The sequence below is a fragment of the Megascapheus bottae genome, chromosome 26 (genome assembly GCF_031878675.1).
Source record: "Megascapheus bottae isolate mThoBot1 chromosome 26, mThoBot2.hap1, whole genome shotgun sequence".
NCBI lineage: Eukaryota > Metazoa > Chordata > Mammalia > Rodentia > Geomyidae > Megascapheus > Megascapheus bottae.
This window is the reverse complement of record NC_143534.1, coordinates 21,589,809-21,613,462: the sequence shown is the minus strand read 5'-3', so window position 1 is coordinate 21,613,462 and position 23,654 is coordinate 21,589,809. Positions and strand designations below refer to the sequence as shown.

The window sequence follows — 23,654 nt, the reverse complement described above, 5'->3', positions numbered from 1 at the left end:
AGGCACACTAGGCAGGGAAAGAGGAAGAGACTGGATGCAGTTTGCTAAAAACAACACAGCCCGACACAGCTCAGTTATCCTTCCCTTGCGTCCCTTCCTTGGCTCTGCCCAGCAGAGCCACACAGGGGTTAAAATAGGCTTGTTGGTGAAAGGTAGCCATCGGGTCCCACTAGGAAGACGGTGGCATCTGCGACACCCCCCTTTTCCCTGTGGTCAACCTGCCAGATCCGGAGTGAGAGGCGTACGTCCCCCCCGGTCACCTTAAATCTGCCGCGGAGCTGGAATTGGAAGGGCCCGGCCTGATTCGGGGAGGAGGGCGGAGGGCGGCGGCGCGCTCTGGCTGTCACCCAGCGCCAGGGCTTCCCGGGGTCGATGCCAGGCGCTGTGGGCGCCCGATCCTCGCCCGGTTAGACGCCCCGGAGCCCAGCTCGACCCGGTCATTTGACTCCCGGCCTTTGCAGGCGCGCGCGTCCCCACGCGCCTCCCAGCGACCGATCAGATCGGAGAGCCGGGAGGAGGGAAGCGCCCGGGGGAGGGCGGCGCTAGCGGGCAGGCTGGGCTGGCGGTGCCCGGGGCGGGGGTGGGGGGGCGGCCAGGGTCCCGCGCGCAGCTCGGCGGCTCGCCCACACCCCTGAGGGCGCGCGTCCGGGCTCCCCCACGGGCTCCCCAGTTCTGGATGGTTCCCATCTCGAGACCCTAGTTCTTCCGCCAAACCAATCTTTGACCTGAGTCTCCTTGCCAACACCCCGAAGTTTGTGCCAGCTCTGCGCCCCAGGGACAAATCAACCCTTTGCTTTACCAACGTGAGTGTAAAAAAATAAATAAATAAAATTAAATCGCCAAGAAGTCCCTGAAGGCAAATGACCTTTCCACCCTCCCGCTAACTCCTTCCCTGGGTGTGCGTGGCCGTGCCCCCCCCCTCCGGAGGAGTTGTCTGATCTGTGGGCGCAGCCAGTTAAGTCTCCCCAAGGTCCCGGCCATTCAGCCCGCGGCCAGCAGCCGTTCCCGGAAAGCCCCGGGGGTGGAATGGAGGCGCCCCGCGGGCTGCGAGGGCGCGCGGAGGGGGGGGGGTGGGAGTCTCCCAAGGCTGGTGGGGGCCTGGCACGTACCGCCCCTCCCCTGCCCTCGCCCCCTCGCCCTCCAGGAGCGCCCCGAGATCCGCCACCCCAGCCTTCTCCAAATCCCCGGCGCCCCAGCGCTGGAGACGCAGGCTGGGCGGGGTCTGGAGGCGGCTGCCCCCGAGCTGGCCCGCAGGCCGCCGCCGCCCCTTCCCTCCAGGCTTCCCCCGACCCCCGGAGGAGAGAGGACGCCGCAGCTCCGGGAACAAAAGCCGGCTGATCGCCCGGAGCTCTGGGGCGCGGAGAGGGGGACGCCGGGGCTGGCGCGCCCGGGCGCGGGTGGCGGGTCCAGGTGGGACTGAAACCCGGGCTCGGGGGCGATGTGACCCGGCTTTACGTGGCAGTGACACGGCCATCCCTCGCACAGCTCGGCGGTTCTCCCCCTCACTCACTCCACCCAGATCCTCGCCGGGACCACCCCGAGACGCCCAGTGCCTCCCTCCCCGGCCTCCGGGCTTAGGTGGGCCGGTGGGGAGTGGCCGGGAGCCCCTGGGCGTTCCTCCCGCGGCGGGGTGCGGGAAGCATCCCCCCCCCACCACCGGGGCGCACCCCGCCAAAGACGCTCCTCTCCCCGGGGGAGCTGCCCAAGCTCTGCCCGCGGGGATCCGGAGTTAGCACGCCCGAGGTAGGCTAGCCCAACCCGGTGACTGGCAAGGATCGCCAGGTCCCTTCTTCAAAGACGCGCGTGGAGATCCCCTGGAGGGTCTCCAGCAGACAGACGGACGGACAGACAGACTGACACACGCGGGGGGGAGAAGTTGTTCCATCCCGGGCTCCTGTCAGGCTAGCGCTGGCGGGGCTTGGGTGGAGGGAGGGCGGGAGGGAGGGGAGGAGGGAGCGGAGGGAGGGCTCGGGCAGGGGAGGGGGCGGGGAGGGGAGGAGGGGGGGAGTTGGTGAAACTCCTCGCTCTGGCGCTCATCTTTTTTCCTCGCTCGCTCCAATCCGGCTCGCAGACGGCCCGGACCTCCCCAGGGCGCCAGCTCTCCGGCTTCTCACCGGCCAGAACCAAGTCGGATTTTTCTCCCCACTCCACCACACACACACTTTCTGGAAATTGGCTCTGGTGTACGTCGGACTACTTCCCTCCTCCCCCCTTCCAGTTATTTTATTTTTATTATTATTATTTTTTTTCCCTGAGACATGGCCGGGGCAGTGGCTTCTGGAAGAGGAACAAGTGTGGGAGAGGGGAGAGGAAATCGGAGCTAAATGACAGGATGCAGGCGACTTGAAGACACACACACACAAACGAGAAGCGTCGCTGCGCTGCGCTCGGACGGTCGTACGGCTCGGAGGCGGAGTTGAAGCTCTCCCGGATCGAGCCCCGGTCCATCGCGCCCACCCTCCCCGGCCCCACCGCGCCGGCCCGCGTGCGCCCCGGGGCGCGAGGATGGCACGGGGGCCGCCGCCGCCGCTCGCGGGCGCCGCGCTCGCCCTGGCGCTCGCCTTGGCCGGCGCCTTTCGCAGTGGTAAGTGACCACCCCGCGCGTCCCACCCGCGATCGAGGCTCCCCCTAACCCCGCCAGGACCCGGCGGCCGGACTCGACCGGAGCAGCCCGGGCGGTGGAAACTTCAGATTAAACCAAACCACCCCGGGGGGCAGGCCGGAGGATTCCAAACCCCGGCGGTGAAGTTGGCTTTTGTAAGGGGAGGGGGGGTTCCGGAGCTGCCTCCTCTTACCCCGACCGGCACACACCAATTATCTTAATAATATTTCCTCCCAGAGGCAATTAGATGAGTCTCCATTAAAAAATAAATAATAATAATCTGGTGGCGGCTGAAAGTGAAGGAGCACTTTATATATATATGCATATAATATATCTGCATATAATATATCTGCATATAATACACATACTTATATATATAACCGGAGAACTTCCCGGTTCTCTTCAAGTCCCCTAAACTCCTCTCCCGGGCGCCCGCCAGGGACAGCGGTTGGTCTGGATGGCTGGACCGCCCTCCCTCGCCGGCTCACCCCGGCCCCCTCTCCTCTGGAGTATGAATGAAAGTTACCTCGGTGTCCATAAAGGAACCCGATCTAGACCTTGGAAGGCACCCAGAGATCCGAAAAGTCCGAACCCAGAAGCTCCTGCCTAGCTTTTCATAGCCCACTCATTGTTAAGTCAATGAATGGCCGAGCTGGTAGATGCCATACCCGGTAAACCTAAATAATGTGTTCTAAAACGCGATCTGGGGAGAGAGGCAGGTCTGGATTCCTGGGTACAGTCAGCAAAAGGCAAGAGCGTGAGCTTTACTATAAATCTTTAACCATTATTATTAACTAATGACCAAATATTTACTTGGGTCTGGCTTAGACTTCAATCAAAGTAATTAGAAGAAAAGAACATCCACTACTGACTGTGGTATATTGTTTTAATAAGAGACTGCCAGCGGAGGGGCACCTACCCGAGGAATTTAAATCACATCTTTAGCATGGAAGTTTCTCTCTAATGTGCCTTTTCTGAGCTTTGTTGGTTTGAGCAGATCTCCCCCCCCCCACTTCTCCCAAACAGGTAGTGAGCAGTGTTCTCTCCAAAGAGATGCCAAAAATTTGTGAATGTAGATGGAATCCAGTTTATTAATGAATCGGAGTTGGTGGCATTTCTCTATACTCTGGCGAAGAGGCAGATTCACTTAGAAATTGTGAATGTGAAGTTCGCTGTAATAATGAACCTGAGTTGGTGTCATCTTTCTGTCATTTGGCTGGGAATAAAATAACAATTTCTTGCAATGGAAAGAGTCCAAATGATTCGACTTTAGAATGATAGTATTTCATTCTCTGTCCTTCATGAGTGCTGAGATTAGACTTATTTTATGTATGTACGTGTGTACGTGTGTGTGTGTGTGTGTGTGTGTGTCAAAGATGAGGGAGTATACGATTCAGAGGGTGGATTTGAAGGGAAATACAAAGAGCTTTCAGATTTTAGGTTTAGGTTCTGCACTCAATAAATATATATACTTACCACACACACACACACACACACACAGGCACACACACAGGCACACACACACACACACACACACACACACATGCGCGCACTTCTTGATTTCCTTAACAGAAATCTGGGGAATGCTGAGAATCTGGGCTTTCTCTGGCTATCTGGACTAGCTAAAGCCATGTTGCTATGCTTGAAGTGACCAGAGCCAGTAAATGCCTAAGTCTGCAGCCCTCTTGAAGCCATGTTCACCTCTTCCAAGTACCAGTGTCTGCTAAATTAATTCATTAACCTTATTTAGGACTAATGGTCCAGAGTCATTAGAAATTGCTCTTTCTTAATCAACTGTTAGAGAGATTTAACAGAGCCAGGGAGTCTAGCAGTCCACATTATCTTATTACACTGTCACTTTCTCAGAAGTCACAGATTAAAGAGCTCTGGTGTGGTACCAAGCCCACCTAACTGTTTTCTGAAGTGGCTCTGTCAAGTGACTATAGCCAGGGCTGCTTTATTTCACTCTTGTAACAGATGCCAGACACTGCTATGGCGTTTGGACACAACTGGAGGAGACTTAATGAGACCAAAACTAGAGGAGACTTAATGAGACGACTCTCCAAGTTTTCTTCCCACTTAAAATCATGCACGAGTCTCCGAAGAACCGGATGAGTCTACGATGGTCATTAGCTGAGGTTCTGAATGCCCTGTTAGGACACCATTTCTTTTGAAAAGCCTACAGCTTTTCAAAGGGAATGTATATAAGACTACCCCACCCCACAGAGGAAAGAAAGTCAGAAACACCTAAAACTGAATACAACAATGTAATTTATACCATCTTCTTTTTAATTTATGGGAAATGACTTCTGCAATGCATGTAGGTTTATGCATTTTTGATGTGCACTTCATCTTTCATTTCCATTTGACCTGGTTTTCCTGTAATAAAATTCTGTAGATTTATAAATTCATGCTGAGAGCAAAGAATGCCATTCCCTTTCCACAGGGAGTCTATTAGATGTAATATTAAAATCTATATATACCATTTGTGATTGATAGGCTTATATATTTCACTGCTTTCATACCTGGTCTTCTTACACAGTTTATGCACCAAATTTTTATTGCAGAAAATTAAGCATCAATAAATGTGGAAACATTTCAGGCTGAGGCTCTCTTGTATGAAGTCCATCATAAAATGTGACAATGGGAGTCCATCATAAAATGTGACAATGGGGACCTATGCTGAAAATAAACTATCCCAGAGACTGGTTTATTTGAGTCTCAGAGAATCACGCCTGCATTTGTTTGTTTGTTTGTTTTTAAATGAAGACCCCAAACCACGTTTCCCAGAGTGAGAATGTAACTCAACCATATGTGATACATGGACCTCACTGTGGGAGGTTCCCTTCCCTTCAACATTTAGATAATTAGAATTAATGCCATGTGCCTATTTATTTTTCTTTCTTCCTCCTTACTTTGATGTAGACTCCAGAGCCACTTGGAGAAGTAAGGCAGAATTATTTCTGCTTCACCAACTACACTTTTTGTTCTCCTGTTGCTTTGACTCTCAAAAGCAGAGATAACTCAAAATCATTTAGATTTATGGGCAGATAAAACAACAACAAAAGAGGTTAGGCTTCAAGCCAATCAAAGCTTAGGAAGACAATCCCCACTGATGACACAGGCCAGGCTTATCATCAAAAGCCACACAAGGGGTCCGAGCAGCATCTTAGTTACCTTCCACTTAGAACTTGCTACTTAATGTGATTACACTTCTTGGGGGATAATTAAGTCTAGCAGAAACTCCCAGGAGACCATGTTAACATCAATTGAGGGGATTTAATGTGTTTAATGCTAGAAGACTTTTTCTTTGGGAAGGAACTTTGGGGGTGGGTGACTGTTCCCAAATCTCAATCAGCTTTCTCAATCTGTCCTCCACAAGATCAAAGAGTGTTCCTGAGTGGGGTGTAACTCTCAAGGATTTGTGGTGACCTATTAGAACTCCTCTGAAAAGGTTATGGAATGTTTGCCAGACTGGTTATGTGTAGATATACAGCCTAGAATACCTTAGTGGTCAGTGAAAGATTTACTGAAATGTTCTTATTTTTATTATTATTTTATTTCAGAGAAGTGTGGAGGGACTATAAAAATTGAAAGCCCTGGGTACCTGACATCTCCCGGTTATCCTCACTCTTACCATCCAAGTGAAAAATGTGAATGGCTGATTCAGGCTCCAGATCCATACCAGAGAATTATGATCAACTTCAACCCCCACTTCGACTTAGAGGACAGGGACTGCAAGTAAGTCAGATCGTTTGGAATGGGGCACCACAGCACCATCTAGTGGTTGCAGATGTCTATGAGGGGAAATCCTGTGCTTACTATGTAGACTGTAAGTGGATCCGGGAAGGGATTCCTGTTTAGGCCAGATCATATGTCAACAATTTAAAATTAAATTATGCAAAGTGATTTCTGAGTTCTCCAAACTAGGAAGATTACATTTAAATGTGTAACCTCCCGGGCTCTTTTCTGTTGATACTTTGGGTTTGGGCAATCCTTTGCTGAGAAATGTATGTGTACCTTGTTCTTTTCTTTCTGGAAAGGGCTTGAAGAATTAGAAAGCCAAACACTTTCTTGCAGTTTTCTTAAATATCCCGGGTCACCAATATACATTATTCACAGATGTCGAGGGTAGATATTTTTGAAAGAAATATGTGGTACATTTCCTGCTTTTAGGACTACATCATATTAGTAGACACAGTTTGACATGAAAATAGGAGATTGCAAGTAAAAATATGTAGGTTAAATTACATGAAGTTTTGACAGTAGTAGATGAATTCTAAGAAAATGATAGAAAAAATTGCTGGGAGCAGTGGCTCACACCTGTAATCCTAGCTACTCAGGAGGCTGAGATCTGAGGATCATGGTTCAAAGCCAGCCCGGGCAATAAAGACCATGAGACCACTAGACAACCGGAAGCGGCACTGTGGCTCAAGGGGTATGTTGGCAGCTTTGAGCTGAGCAGGCCCAGAGTCCAAGCCTCACAACTGACAAAAAAATAAAAAGACAGAAAATAATTGTTAATACACAATGAATACAATGGAAACTTATAAATGTGTTTTATCTTCCTTAGTCTTTCTCTGTTGTTAAGTTACTAAATATTGGTTTACGTATATCTAAAAGATTGTCACTTCCTTTATTTGACAGGACTGGTGTATGGTTGCTAATTTTGAATTGGTTTTGAATTGTGTAGCAATCCACTAATATCCATATTTGCTTATCTCTCTTGATACCCAGAAGAACACATCTCTGTCTTCTCCACAAAGCTGTGCTTTCTATAGCAAAGTCTTTAGAGATGAACCCAAATATTGATATTTTATTGAAAATGAACAGTAGTCATGTATTTTTGCAAGTGTTGACAGAATTCATTTTGACAGAATTGTAAGTAAAATCTGTAACCAACTACTTCTACTGGAATAAACATTTTGCAGACGCATTCATTCTCAAAGATACTCAATTTGAATTGAGTGAAGCACAGAATAATTTGAGATTGTCCCCATTTTTAGGAATTTCTCAGCAACCTGTTGACTTTGTGAAAGTAAACTAGTTCTCCATGATCAGAGAAGTGAGATTATCTCACTTCAACATGTTGATTTCTAGAGAATTAACCTAAATCCATTCCAAATATTCAGCATATATTACAAAGCAACAAAAATTACTATGATTTCAATGCAATCTTTTTTTTTTCTATGACTCAGACAGAAGTGCTTTGGGGGCATTGTATTGTATTGACTTTTTAATCTTCGATGGAAGTTATCATTAATAGAATGTTTTGCTTCCTGCTAGGAAATGGGTATTGCATTGTGTGTGTGTGTGTGTGTGTGTGTGTGTGTGTGTGTGTGTGTGTGTGTGTGTGTGTGTGTGTCTGGGGACTGAACCCAGAGCTACACTTTCTGCTCACTAGCATTCTTTATCATAATTTTTACAGTGTCAATCACTTAGACAAGTTAGAGATTTGTCTTCTGTTTTACTTATGTTTGTGTTTGCTTTTTGACAATGCTGAAACTGCTGAAGGAAACTGCCAAAGCATGAACAATTAATATTATTCTAAAAATAACTTCCTATTTTTTAGTAAACACATACTTATTTGTTTCTGGCTGTAAAATTACAGCCATGTATTTGTGTAGTTGAATAAAGAGTTGAGAATGATCACTAGTGATTAGCAGTGGTGTGATAATGAATATTAAGCGCGTGGCTCTTGGGAGGGAATGGGTTAAGTTCAGACTGATAACTTTTGCCTATTTCAATGGTGTAACTACCAAAACCACAGTCAATTTCAAACTCCCCACTTGAGGTGAGTACTACTTGAAAGCTGGTATAAGCCAGGTTGTGTATACAAATGGCGTAGAAGTTTGGATGGGAAGTTACTTGAATAGGTAATAACATAAAGTATATATGTGCTATCAGCCTTAAAACACTGTGTCATTTAAGGATGTAGGACAGATTTGTCAAGATTGGAGGAGCACCTTTCCAGTCAGTTTTCTTTGCTTTGAAAAGTAAGATAAAGGACAATCACAACGGACTAGAATGAAACAAAGTCCTTGTTACCAGCAAGATATTCAAAAGAATAACCATCTAAGGAGATTGCCTCTATAAAAATGATGGTGAGGTTTTGGAGGCCTTTTTTGTTTGTGAGGTTTTATCTGCTTGTTTGCTCCAAAGTGATTTCTTAATTGTCACAACTGTGACTGCTTTTCCTGTGAAGGTGTCATTTCCTGGCCAGTGAAAGACTGATATAGTCTGGTGGAACTAATAGTGATTAGACTCATGAAAAGCTCTGTGTTGTTTTCAAGAGTTGCTATTAATCTTTAAAAAAAAAACTAATCGGTAAATAATTCCAATAATTTCAATATGTAAGGGGAATTAATTGAGACATGCCCTTCTGTGAATTTTCAGGCTGATTTCATACAATCAAGGTTACAGTCTACTTTTATAAGGATGTGAGCAGAACCACCGCTCTAGAATTCCTTAAAGAAGTGGAAAATAAAGGGAGATACCCTTAGAGGAAGAACCCAAACGCCTCTAAACATCTAAAATGCTATTGATCCGAATGAATTTTAGGAAATGGAAGCATAGATTTTTGGTGGTGGTGGTGGTGGTGGTGTGATAGTGGTGATATTGTTTGTGTTTGCTTTTTGTTTTGTTTGTACTCTTCCGTTTTTTGAGGGAGAGATCAAAGGGGGCTGTAGGAACGGAAGGAAGAAGGGAGGGAGGATGAACAAATGTAAACACGATACTCTAGACACTCTGAAAAATGAACTATGCAAATTATAAGCAGGGAAGGGAGAGAGAAATTTGGAAAAATCAAAGTAAGGGGTAACATTTAAAAAAAATGTACTCATTACCTGACTTACAAAATGATAACCCCTCTGTACAGCAACTTAATAAGAATAATAATATTATATTTTAAAAAGTAGAAAATACCAGATGTGTGTGTATGATCTGGTACTGGGTCTTGAACTCAGGGTCTGGGTGCTATATCCCTTGGCTCTTTTGCTCAAGGCTGGATCTATACCACTTGAGCCACACTTTTACTTCCGGATTTTTGTAGTTATTGTGTGAGCTGGTTTTGAATTATGATACTCCGATTTCAACCTCTTGAGTAGCTAGGATTACAGGTGTGAGCCACTGGCACCAAGTGTAGACAGTAAAGAACATTTCTATGGATTTTCAAGTTTGTATTAGACTCCTTTATATATAGTTTTGATCTTTTGCCAGTTTGTTTTCATTTTTATCATTAGGCTGTTTAGGGGCCGGGAGTTTGGCCTAGTGGTTAAAGTGCTTGCCTAGCATGCATGAAGACCCGGGTTCAATTCCTTGGTACCACATACATAGAAAAAAGCCAGAAGTGGTGCTGAGGCTCAAGTGGTAGAGCTCTAGCCTTGAGAAAATCCAAGGACAGTGCTCAGGCCCTGAGCTCAAGCCCAGGACTGGCAAAAAAAAAATAAATAAATAAAATAAATAAATTAGGCTGTTTATTAAATGAGATTTAGGAAGCCATAGAGAGCCAGCAAGGTTTTAGTTATTAATCTTATTAAGGAAAAACTGTTAATTTTATTTAAGATATTTAATATATTTCCTTATTTCCACTCTAGTGTATATCCAGTGGCAGTAAAAGTTACTTATTTATGGATATAATGTTAGCTTGTGGTAGGATAAAATGAAATAGCAAATCTGGAAACCATATGTAAAATGTTCAGGTTCCTTACCAAATAAGTTATTGTCCCAATTATGATATTTTTAACAACTTGGTTATTATTAGAACATTTGGAAATATGAAACTTGCACATCTAAGTAAATATATTGATACACTAATAGGATAATTCTCTTATAATACCCTCTGCACCATTTCCTTGTGAAATTGGAATATTTGAATATTAACATTCATCTACAGAAACCTCAATCAAATGCTGATCAAATTGGTTTTGCTTCTTCTTTTCCTTTGTTTTTTTCAGTAGTGGATTTGAACACAGGGCCTCATACTTATCAATTGTTCCACTAGTGCTGTATCACTTGAGCTATATACCTCTGGCCTGATGGCTATTATCTTGAACACTTGTCTTTGCCTAGGCTGGCTTTGAACTCTAGTACTCCAGATCTTAGTTTTTTGAATATCTAGAATTATAGGTATGAGCCACCACAGCCTAGTAGCACATTTGCTTACTCATAAACATCTTTGAGAAAAAGAATATTCTTTCCTGAGGTGGCTGTATAATTGAACAGACCAACCAACTAGTTTTGACAGAGGAATTTTTTTCATTTGAATTTTTCTCATTTTGTTTATAATGGAGCAAACCACCATCATTTCAGAACTTTTTACAGCATGGACTATTTCATGGAGATTAGGCAAAAAGACAGACACAAATCATAAGCAAACAAACTATGGACCTTTCTTTACAAAATAAGTTTCACAATGGCTGTGAGGGGGGGGGCCTCCTTAGAAAAAATAAATTGTAAGTTGTTTCTGATAGCTTTCAAATGCTGTCTATCTACCAGGCTGAAGTGGGGCTAGAATTTCTGGCTAGTGAATGTTTAGCTGATAGAACAAAGGCCACTTCCAATTAACCAGTACAAACCTGAAAGTAGAGCTGTGGCTCAAAATTGGTACAGCACAAAAGAACAAAAAAACGAAACAAAAACACAGCAAGGGATAGCACCAAGGCCCTAAGTTCAAGCCCTAGTACAGGCACACACACACACACAAACACACACACACACACACACACACACACACACACGAAAAGAAAGGAACAAATGGCCACCTGAGTATTTCTCCAAAAGAAATGTTCATGGCCATTGTAAATAGTTTTCAGTATTTACTTGAACTTAATTTCTCTTGCGCCACTAAAATTTTCTTCACAGGTAGGCAGGCATCTTGAATGTCATAAAACTTTATATCTGTATAATAAACAAGACTGCCATTGATACAGTAGTTAGAATTTATGAAATGTTTCCGGTTTCCCAGCAATGCAAACTATCAGCATGATAATTTATAATGGCTTGTGACAAATAGTGCTGAGCCAAGAGGTGTGTGGTTACATTCAGATTGGATGTCGTCATCGAGGGAGCAATAAAGATTTCACAGACATTGGGCTAAAAACATTAAGAAAATGAATGGGAAACTCCAGGAAAGAGTCTGAAAGTCAGTGTTGTGAGGGGAAAGCCCAGGAGTGGTTTTCTTATGGACAAGATTTTGCTTTCCGCTCTGTCATAACATGACCAAGATGCTTTGTGGCCTGGAACTTGGCTTTGTCATCTCTCCTTTTTGTCTCCTTTTTACCCCAACTCAGAGCATTTATGTATGTATGTGGTACCAAGGAATAGAACCTTGGTCTTCGTGCATGCCAGGCTAGCACTCTACCATTATAGGCCAAACTCCCAGCCCTCATTTTTTTTATTCCCTTTTGTGTGCAATCACACAAACATCTTATGGCCTAAGCACTGTCTCTGAGCTATTATGTTCAAGGCTAATACTCTGGAGTCATAACTATAATTTTGGCTTTTTAGTGGTTACTGGTGATAAGAATTTTGGGGTGCTTTTGGGTTTTGTTTTGTTTTGTTTTTTGGTTGGGTCGTGGGGTTTAACTCTAGGCCAGGGCACTGTTCCTGAGCTCTTCAGCTCAAGGCTTCCTCTCTACCACTTGAGCCACAGCACCACTTCTGGTTTTCTGGTAGTTAACTGGAGATAAAGAGTCTCACAACTTTCTTGCCTGGGCTGGCTTTGAACCATAATCCTCGATCTCAGCTTTCTGAGTAGCTAGGATTACAGGTGTGAGCCACCAGTCCCTGGCTTTCTTCCTAGCTTAGATTCTGGTTTACTTCCCAATTCTGCATAGTCAACATGAGAGGCTCACCCCCAATCTTCAATCAACAACTATTGGGTGGGAAGGTAAGAATCAGGGTTCCTACAATAACTGCTGCTTGACCAGTATGACCAACACCTGCTGTACCATTGTTTACTGCCTAAGCAAATAATTATCTACTTTCTTCCCTTCAATAGTTCAATTGAACTCAAGAGCTTAGTTGGCTTTTTCACTTAAGGCTAGTACCCTACTACGAGTTATAGCTCCACTCTGGCTTTTTGGTGGTAAACTGGAGGTAAGAATCTCTCAAATTTTTCTACCCAAGTTGGCTTCAAGACTCTTCTACCCACATTGGTTTCAAACTGCGATCCTCAGAGTTCAGCCTCCTGAGTAGCTAGCTATAAGCATGAGATACCCACACCCAGCTACGCTCTCCCTTTGTTATTTCCCCCATTAACATTGATTTAATTGAAGCATGTATTTAATAAAAATAATTTCATTTATCACTTGTTAAAAGATGCCACCCTATTCATTCCTGATAAAGTTTGAATCTGACATGGGAGTTTTGGTAAGATATTTCTGTAATGGAAAAGAAGAAACCATTAGGCATTTCCAACCAGAGTTCTCTTTAGGCCATAACCAGTTAAGAAATTGATCCAAGCTAGACATATGCCTTCAGCTAATGTGTGTATTCGCAGCTCTTTTCTTTCCAGCTTCAAATTTGATCTTGCACACACACTGACATGCTTCAGTAAAGGCAATCACACAAACACATATGTGTGTGGAAAGCGGACTAAAAAACTAAATGTAACTAATTTGCCGTTGCAGTGTTCATCAAGGCTGATAATTGGGTCTAAAGGAAAGACAAGATTAGTGATCAGATTAGGTTCCAGAAGCCTTTTAATTGGGTGTTTGGAATCAATCCTGATTATAAGAATCAGTGCCATCTCAATTTAGAGCACCTCAAAGGAAGTTTTGTCCTGCAGATTTGTGGTGGATTGGCCTGTATCAAAGATCTAGGTCAATATGTACTGTCTTATGGTTAAAATAACTTAGTCTCAGAATAAACTATCTGAAAAACTCAGGTTAGGAAGTAGAATATATCCATTCAGAACTCTGCTGAATTCTGCTGACAAACATGGGAAAACCACTCCCTACAGCTAACAAACAAACCAACCAACCACCCACCCACCCAACAACTCTTCTTTTGGCTTCTGCCAATTCAATTGCTTAAAAAAGTCTCAGTTTACTCTAGAGAACTCTGGCCTTAAAACATATTATGCCTTCTCATCCAGCTGGAATCTGTATTCTATGTCTTATAATTGGCCTGGTGTCTTTCTCCTTTAATTTCAGTAATTATAAAATATTTGGAAGGAATAATTCTAGATAGCTGTAAAAGTTAGATCCCTCAGTATGTGTCCATCAAGACACTAAGCCATTTTCTTCTGTGAACTATCTCTCATAAAAGAGACTACCACCCTAATAAGGATTGCCCACTCTGGCAAAACTCTTCTTAATTTAGGAATGGAAACCCTGACACAGAAATATCTGAATTCCAGTCCCTTTGGTTGATGGAAGTTGAAAACACAAAACAAGGGCTATTAATACGACATTTATTTAGAGTCTGACCACCAGGCAGCAACACATGGGTTTGATTTATGCAACTGGTTAAAAGGAAGAATGAGATAGTAGCCACATCCAGATTTAATCCCACTAGCAAAGTGGGTTTACTTTTTAAGTACTGCTTGTTTACTTAATCTCTGGCAAATACCAGGGAAAGATTTGTACTCTTAACAATCCTATTCCTGTGAGTTAGATACTTGCATTGGCTACTGTGATTCTTGAAAGGGTTAGTTCGGAATGTTGACCCAGGCATTGGCTTCTGATGAGAAACAGAGGGGTGATTTTTGAGAAAAAACAGATGCTCCAAAGTATTTTGTTTTTATCTGGGAAGATACTTTGTACAGGCACCCCAGGCCAGGTTGGAGGTGATTACTAGTGGCTTCTGTGATAGTCTGGCATGTCACAAAGAGAACTCCCAGTCCTGGCCTGAAAGAAGAAGCGAAATGTCTCATTCAAGTTCTCATGTTTCTTAACAACAATCAGCCATAGTAAAGACCAATCTTGTCACAATTCCAAGTCTTTCTCTGACTTCAACCACTGGATTCTCTGAGCAGGGCAGTTGTTTTGTAAGTTACAAGCAATCAGGAAAAATATTAAGATATGGCAAAAAAACCCTCATTTAGTCTGAGAAAAATAAATTAAAAAATTCGAGCACTTGAAATATTCAATATACGTATGTGAAAACCGAGTACAATAAATTGAGAGGATTGAGTGATGAAGGGAAAGGATGAAAAGGGGACATTGATCAAGAAACATTGTCCTCACAAACTAATATGCCAAAATGAAATCCCTTACGGGTAATAGATTTAAAAAATTTTAAAAAAATAGGCAATTTGTCAAAAAAAGGAAAAATGTTGAGAAACCAGGCACCAGTAGCTCAGGAGCCTGAGATTTGAAGATTGCAATTTAAAACCATCACAGGCAGGAATGTCTGTGAGACTCTTATCTCCACCAAACACTACCAAAAAAGTCAGATGAAGAGCTGTGTCTGGAATGTGCAAAAGAAGCTCAAGGCCAGCACCCAAATCCTGATTTCAAGCCCCAGAGGAGAGGCAGGGCGGGGGGAAGGAAATGGGGCAAAAACATGAAAAGGGGTATCAATGTATATGAAGTAATGCACCTTCTATCTGGTGAATATAATTTAACCCTTATATTAATTACAATAAATACAGAAAAGAAAATAAATGCTACATAAAATTAAAAAAAAACATTGAAACAGATGATCAAAATGAAGACATGAATCCTTCTGGAATACTTGTATGTTAAACTTGTCATTTAAAATATGATGTAAAAATCAACGTTAATACATTCTTTTAAAAAATGAATACATTTTTTAAGTTTTTAGCTTGCTGCTCCCTCTGGAGAAAAGGACAGCCTATAGAAATCATCAGTCTTACCTAACATGACACTCTATTATCTTCCAGTCATCCCACCCTGTTTGCATTTGCAGTCAAACAGTCAACACACATCTCTGAACAGTCTTCATTGTAACTGGGCAGGTCAGCATTTATTTCCTTGTTGGCTGGTGAATGTCACTAAGGCAGAAACCACATCCTAACCTTAATCTTTACCATCACAACCCCACCAGTTCAATGCAATAACTGGAATGTAAATGGAAATGGAAATCTGAATTATGAAGAGTATCAATGTAAAAAGTATGATTTCCTCACCTCCCGTCTGGCTTAGGGGAGACAATGTGGAAAACAACACACAATATTTAAAGGGAAACAGATCATTTTGATGCTGGTAAAATGATAATTTTGTCTGAGTGGCAGGCAGTCACTTGGATATAGAGATAGGAGTGATACTTTTGTACTCAGGGAATTTAGATACACCAGTGTTGTCAGACAGAGAAGCAGCCACTGTGGGATAATGTATGCAATCTGTGGCCAAGTTGAGCTCAGGAGCTTGGAATACTTTTCAGCTCTGATACTTTTAAAGCCCCTAATATCTCAAAAATGTTCTGTAAGAGCCTTAATTTTATTTTTTATGAGGGATGACAAAAGGCTAAGAACAGAGCTGTGTGTGTGTGTGTGTGTGTGTGTGTGTGTGTGTGTGTGTGTGTGTGTGTGTGTGTTAGTAGGGATTTAATTATTTTTTCTAGTCATGGGGCTTGAACTCAAGGCTTGAGCACTGTCCCCGAGCTGCTTTTTGCTTGAAGCTAGCACTCTACCACTTGAGCCACAGTGCCAATTCCCTGCTTTTTCTGCTTATGTCGTGTTGAAGAATCGAACCCGGGGCTTTCTTTGTGCATGCTCGGCAAGCACTCTGCCCTGGTAAACCACATTCCCAGCCCCTGAAATTTTCTTTCCTTTCTTTTGTTTCTTCTCTCTCTTCTTCCTTTCCCCTCCCTTTTCCCGTCTTGTCCTATTCTGTTCTCTCTCCTTTTCCTTCCTCCTCCTTTTCCCTTCCCTTTCCTTCTTCTCTCCTCTCCTCTCCTCTCCTCTCCTCTCCTCTCTTCCTCTTCTCTTCTCTCACCCAAATCTCCTTCCCTCTTCTCCCCTCTCCCCATCTCTTCTTTTCTCCTTTCTTCTCCTTTTCTTCTTTTTCCTCCTCTCTTTTTTCTTTCTTTCCTTTCCCCTTCTCTTCATTTCCTTCAGTTTTTCTCTAGGAAAAAGATTTGCATTTCCTTTGCTCTTTGTCTCAGTGCCAGTTTCCTTGTGCCTTAATATCAGTTGGTTCAGACCTCCAGAACCCATTCCCATTTTCCTCTGACTCTGGCATTCTCCCTGATGTGTGTGTTGCTTCATTAGTGCAAACTGGGGACTCTTGATCATCAGGGGACCCTGTTTACAGCTCCCTGTGAACAGGGGTTCCCATGAGAACTGAGGACAAGGGTTATAATTGCACCTCTCCCATTCATTCCCATCTGTGAGACAGGAGCTAGGTCATATGGGCTGAGTCCCAATTATATGAATGGTATGATTATGACATAGTTAATAATGCTGCTTTAACGTGACACACAGCACAGCTGAGGGCGAGACATCCAGAACCAAACTACCTGTCTCCGCATCTGGTTGAGGAACAGAGCCAGTCCAGAGTTGTTATTCATCTTTTCTGTCTCTTTCAGAAACAGGACTGCCTTCCTTCCTCTACCTCTCTGAGGAACATGATGTTGATGAGATCTTGGAGGTGGAAACATTTTCTGAGAACAAGAGAGTATGTTAAATAAAGCCTAGGTACTAGTACAACAGGAAGGGCATCCGTAGGTTTTGTTTCTTAAAATAAATTCAGACGGTAAACAATAACATCTACATCCTCAGGAGGCGACACTTGCAAATATTTCAAAAGCAGTGCACATGTCCACAAAAGAGATAGCATCTAGTACACAGCAGGGGTTCAACCAGCAGGAATTTCTGGATATTCTTGTAATAAGTGGACTGTGTTACAACTGAACGTATCTAAAAATCTTAGATGGGTGGAGAGTCTGGAAAAGTCTTATGGCGGATACGTTCTCAGTGTCACTAACTTGATAATAACACAAATAATCATGATGTGCCTGAAGGCTTGGAACTATGTGCCTCAATGCATTCAGAGAGGAAATCAGCCAAGAGCAAGGCAGCCACCAATATTTGGTAACTATTCCTTCTCCATTTGACCAGTGATTCCATACTGGTTCCCAATAAATGGAAACATATGGGTTTAGTAGATGGGTATAGATGAATGAGGAAAGGTTATCAGAAAATAAGTGCTTGAAGCTGATGATTTATCTATGCTATGCTATCTTCTTTCCTCTTTGTTCCTGGAGCCCAGGCCTTTTAACCTTACCCTCTACTCCATGCCATTTCTGTTGATGAGAGATTTTCCACTAGTGAAGGGAGGAATTCTTAGTATCATCACAATATGCCTGCAGGAAGAATCTTGAAATCTTCACAGAGATGACTATGTTTATCCTCCCTCTTTTCTCAACTTTATGAATGGTCTTGGATGACATAAATTGTATCTGTGGTTCTTTGACTCTGGAGTCCATTTTTCTTTGAAATGATACAGGTGGAGGCTAAGAGCTCCAGCAGAAGAAATTTGCTCTCCTTACTTCGGTATCTTTTGAATTGAAAGGGTTCTGTAGGACTTTTTTCCTTTACATACAACAGAAATTTTCCTTGATGTTTCTTACCATCACCACCCCAGCCAGCATGAGAGTAGTAACTGTACTACAGAGCTCTAATGTGCCTTAGGTTCTGTTTCCTCTATTGAAACTGACTGACCAATGCCATTCTTGATTTGCTGTTCTCATTCTCCAAGCCATTGTCATTGCATGGCCCTAATATCTCCAGCCTTTATGTCATATGGCTCAAAGTTGCCTACTCTTTACCTATCATTGCTTGGCACTCCCCTGCATCTCCTGGTTCTTCACATCATGGCTTTCCATCCACTTCTCCAATCACTTACCATTCTTTTAGATTTTATGCACTTAAGATTCAAATGACTTCCGATTTCCAAATACATTCTAGATAATATTTACTACCAAGATAGATGATCAATCATCTCTACAAGAGAAAAATACCACATTTTGAAATTTCTGTCTGTCTCTCTGTGTGTGTTGTTTTTATTTTGCAACACCATCTTGCTGTACAGCTATTCAGATCTCAAACTCACAATCTTCCTGCCTCAGTCTCGTAAATGCTGGGATTATAAATGCATGTTACCATACGCCCCCTTGCCTTTTCTCTTTGTCTTACTGATTCCTTCATTACTTGTTCATCCAAACTTTGTATAATTATAATATCTCCTAGTCTCTAATCCAGTCAGTTCTAAGACTGCACATTGATCATATAGAAGCTCTCTCAGGGCTTTTCTGTTACATTTTGTTACGATCATCCACCTTTTAACCTGTTCTTGGTACATAATATTGACCTCCTAAAATGTCTTTCTTTCTTTCTTCTTGACCTCTGCTTAGAAGCATTTCCTTGGTTCTGTTTGAGCTCGCAGCCTTTCTCGGCTTGGTTTCACCCATCTCTCAGGCTTTCTTTCTTGTACATAGTTTAATTAAGTATTAACAGTTCTTTAAACTTGCCTTCCTACATCTCCCTGCTAAAGAGTTGATTGATGCATTGTTGCATAATAGCCTCATTCCTGCTCAGCGGCTGCTTCCTTCATGAGGTCCTTTTGATGATCAGATGCTAATGTCTCTCTTTCTGTTTTCTCATACCCTCTAGAAACACACTTATGTGGTATTTATGCTCCTTTTGGCATTCTGTATTATGCCCTAATCATGCATAGTCTTCAACTACTCACTATATCACACGGTAATTGTAAACAGTGCTAGGCATTATCTGCTACTCGCAGAACTTAACATGGTGCTTTGGGTAGTAAGTGCTTAGTTAATATTTGCTAAAGTGAAATGACCAACTGATATCCATCAGGTCTTTTCCCACTTGCTCATCTGGCACACGGTGATCAAGTAAAATCTTTGAAAAAAACGTATAACTAAGAAAATGCATTCAGACTTCTTACATGCTAAACCCTTTTTTTACCCTGTAGAGTTAGACTTACATTTTTCCTCTAAAAAAAAATCTCGTGTGTGTGTGTGTATATGTGTGTATGTGTGTGTGTGTGTGTGTGTGTGTGTGTGTGTGTGTGTGTGTGTGTCCTGGAGCTTGAAGTTAGAGCTTGGAAACTGTCTGTAAGCTTTTGACTCAAGACTAGTACTCTATCACCTGAGTCACAGTTCCATTTTTCTCTTTCTGGTGATTAATTACCCAGGATATCTTGGAACAGCAATCATTAGCTCTCAGTCTCCTGAGTAGCTAGAATTATAAGTATGAATCACTAGATCCAATTCAAAAATCTCTGTTTTTAAGAGCTTGCATTTTTGCATGTGAACAACTTTAGCTACATCTCTGAAGCTCTGTGAAAGGGAGTGCTTGACAGAAAACTTTGCACTCTGTCTCAGCATTTGTTTTGCCATTAGAGGTATGCACTGTATTAATACTGTAGATATATGTCCTGACTGCTGAGTATTTTCTAACAGCTCCACTACTCTTGGGACTTTGTGTCATAATTTTGTAAACTTTGTCTATTGTATAAGCATATCTGGGCTCACATCCAAGCCACCTTTACATACATTTTACACAAATCATTGAAAGCCTCCTTCCGTTCCACCTGGGAACCTGCGCAGATGTGCGTGAGAATTTTGCAGTGTGCTTATGGAGGAAGAGGCACAAAGAAAGAAGCAGGTGGCAAGGGGCCCCTTGAAGACTGGAGTAAATATGTTGATTTCTGGTAGCAAATCCCAACTCCTGTGTTCTGCGCAAGGATGTCACTTTAGAGAGGTAGAAATCAAATTAGCCTAGGGGTTGGATCTGGTGGGGGGGGGTTCTTTGAGATAACTAATGGTGAGATTAACCTGTCACCCTGGACACGCCCCCCCCCCACCAGCAAATGTTCCCAGAGCTTGTGTTGTTGTTTTACAGTATTTGGGTTTAAGCTCATGGCCTCAAGCGTGCTAGACTGGTGAGACTAGTCTTCTACACTGAAGCCACACGACTAGCCTTTTGGGTTTTCAGATAGGATCTCATGCTTTTGCCTGAGCTCGACTCGGATCATGATTCTCCTCCCTCCACCTCCTGAGATTGTAGATAAGAATCACCATCCTAAGAAATGGAAAGACTTGGAAAAAAAATCATATTAAGTAAAGTAAGCCAGACCCAAAGGAACATAGACTCCATGTTCTCCCTCAGTTGTAATCATTAGTACAGTTATTTCTTTTCTCTTTTTTTCTCCTTATGGTTAATCTCATGTGGTTACTGTACCTGACTGTGTTACCTGATGTATTGTATATACACTTATTTGTTTATTTGAAATAGGGAAGGGAAGTGGAGGTAAACAAGATGATTGAAAGAGGTGGACAAAAACATGAGAAAGGCTATCAATGTTCGAGAAGTAATGCACCAACTACCTGATAAATGTGACTGTAACCCAAATCTACATTACCCAGATAATAATAATAATAAAAAGAACCACTATGATATCTAGACTTTCTGGGCAATGAATAGGCAGTTGCCTGTCTATGAGTATAGCAGAGAACTAACTCCCCATTTTCTCACTAGCTCCCCAGTGTCTCTCACACTTCTTCTGGCATAATTTGGAATGTTCCTATTAGCCACCCTCTCTAAAACAAGCAAACAAAACAGCACCACCTCCTTCTCACACCCCTCAGGTGTGTCTGCAGCCACAAAGCCTTGTGACTTAGATGCTAAATGCTTATATTTCCAGGGGAATCAATGATCCACCAAGAATTGGCAGCTCTGTGACCTGCCCAGGCACTCACATGTTCTAGTTTTTGCCATTTTTGTGTGAACCACATTTCCAGTTCTCTGGAGAAACATGCTTGGTTTTGTGGTGTGGTCTTTATGGGTAGTGCTCAAGGACATTCACTGTGACTCTGAGTTCTAGAAGTTGTTCAGCTTCTGTGTCCTTGTCTATGAAAGGAGAAAAAGGAACTCTCTTCTCTAGGCCCCTTTGGCTCTAATAGAGCCTTCCAAAGGGAGCCTGTTAGCTGAAAACCTGCTCCAAAGGCACTGATCTCTGAACATTGGCTTCTAACAGTATCCTCTGTCCAATAGACACACTCATTTTTTAAATTTTTTTCCCAGAATCTAAGCTGTTACTTCATCCTATCTTTTCTAGGCTGTTGCTGGGATTTTCTTTTTTTTCTTTTTGGCTGAAGGGTGGCACTCTACCACTTGAGCTACTTCTCCATTTCCAGATTTTTGGTGGTTAATTGGAGATAAGTATCATGGACTTACCAGCTTGGGCTTATTTTGAACCGTGATGCTCACATCTCACCCTCCTGAATAGTTAGGATTACAGATGGAGGTCACTGACATGCAGCTAGACTTTAATCTTCCTCATTGCCTGATATAGTATACCCAATCCATTATTTAGGAAAATGGGGAATAAGACCTCAGAAATTGCCACTGTGACATTACCCCGACAATAAAATACAATAAAAAGAAAGAAATTGCCACTGTGTTTTATTGTTGAGAAATATTACATTTGTAGTCATAAATTCTGCATAGGAATGAGTGATTTGATTCTGAAATAACGTGAGCTATAAGCCAACTTTGAGGTGTAATTTCATATAATACACTGTTGATAGCCTGAGCATTAACCTAAACTTGGATTTGATCACAACCACAAAGTAGCTTTTACCTTAGCTTCTTTTTCAACAAAACATTAAACTGAGATAAGAAAGAACAGAAATTACATTGAAAAAAAAAACAGAGATACAACAGGGATTTTGTTAATGAATCCCACCTCACTCTTTATGTCTCCAAGGCAGCATACGCTATGTAATAAGCTGTGTATCTATTTGTAAAACAGTTGCAAATTAAGGAGCTTATTCAGATGCCATTGTGAAAATAATTTTCTGAAATTGTGGTCTATCAACAGGAGATAAGATGGCACTTTGTCGTTGCCTGCTGTGGCCCATTTGTGAATATTCTATTTCAGAGGCAAATCACAATGTAAATACAATGTCCGTGTTCATTTATTTCCACGATAGCATTTTCGCAAAGGTGCAATTTCGTAATTTGACATAGTATCGAGAGCACATCAGAGCTTCAAAGCTCTTTGTAGCCACTGGTTAATTCACAGATTCTTTGGAAATTGTTTATTTGTACCAGACCCATTTAACAATGAAATAGACCGTCTTTATACATGTTGGTATTGGCTGAACCAGGACAGAGATTTGTTTAAAACTTGACAGCTCCCTAAGTACATCTTCAACACATCTGACAGTACTTGGGAACAATTTAAACATAGATATGTTGGCAATCAAGATGAAAGACTCCTATTACTGATTCTATTATGGATAAGAATCTTGGTTGAACAAACTTAAGCATAAGTCCTTCAAAGATGCAAATATAAACAGGGCCTGAAATGAAAGAACGTATTAATAATATTTCACCCTCTCTGTGGTCCTTCTGAGCCACATTTTTATTACAGCAAATGATCAATGGTAGACTAACATCTAATGTTATTTAGCTTATTCCAACATTAATTGGAAAATGTCTAATATTTCCAAACACCAGGATAAGAAAAGAATTTGAAATGTCAACCTACATTATTTTTGTTATTACGTCTTTCCTGAGACTGACCTTAAGGCTTAAACTGTTCATGTTTCTTATCAATGTTGTTTTAGGGCTTGGTTTATGCATTGAATATTATACAAACCCTGAGATTGATGGGGAACATGAGTTCACTGTTTAGCATTTATCACAACACATTCTTAGGAAAAAATATATGTGGTAATAAATTTGGAACTCACAAACTTGGAGGTTAGTGTAGGTTCAAACGATTTTTTTTCCAAATGTTGTTTCAAAACTTCTTCCTCTGAAAATACAAACCTCACCTGCATCCTGCTATCTCATTCATTCATTCATTCATTCATTTACTCATTCACTCAGCAACTACATGTCAGTCAGTTTTAGTGATAGAGTAGGGTACAAAACAGACATTATACCCTCCTGAAATGTCTCTTCTAGAAAAACAGTAATAAAACAAGAGATCCTTAAGGTATGCCCTCTATTTATCTCCATTATTACAAGAATGGTAACTATTCAATAAATGTAAAGGAATAAAAGAGTGACTCGAATATTTTATTCTCCCATTCTGTCTTTACC

General features: G+C 42.3%; 1 protein-coding gene across 6 annotated transcripts in view; it reads left to right on the top strand.

The window, feature by feature from the left end:
* Positions 1 to 1,561: 1,561 nt before the first annotated feature.
* Nrp1 (neuropilin 1) overlaps positions 1,562 to 23,654 on the top strand; it is a 148,569-nt gene continuing 126,476 nt past the window's right edge. For 3 of the 6 annotated variants that reach the window (XM_090319119.1, XM_090319116.1, XM_090319118.1), the window contains exons 1-2: positions 2,020 to 2,584; positions 6,169 to 6,343. In XM_090319119.1, coding sequence (XP_090175245.1) covers positions 2,506 to 2,584; positions 6,169 to 6,343 — 254 coding nt within the window. In that variant the 5' untranslated portion in view covers positions 2,020 to 2,505. Of the gene's footprint in view, positions 1,579 to 1,644; positions 1,744 to 2,019; positions 2,585 to 6,168; positions 6,344 to 23,654 lie in introns of those variants that run through there. The other 3 variants (XM_090319115.1, XM_090319114.1, XM_090319113.1) reach the window with 3 other exon arrangements.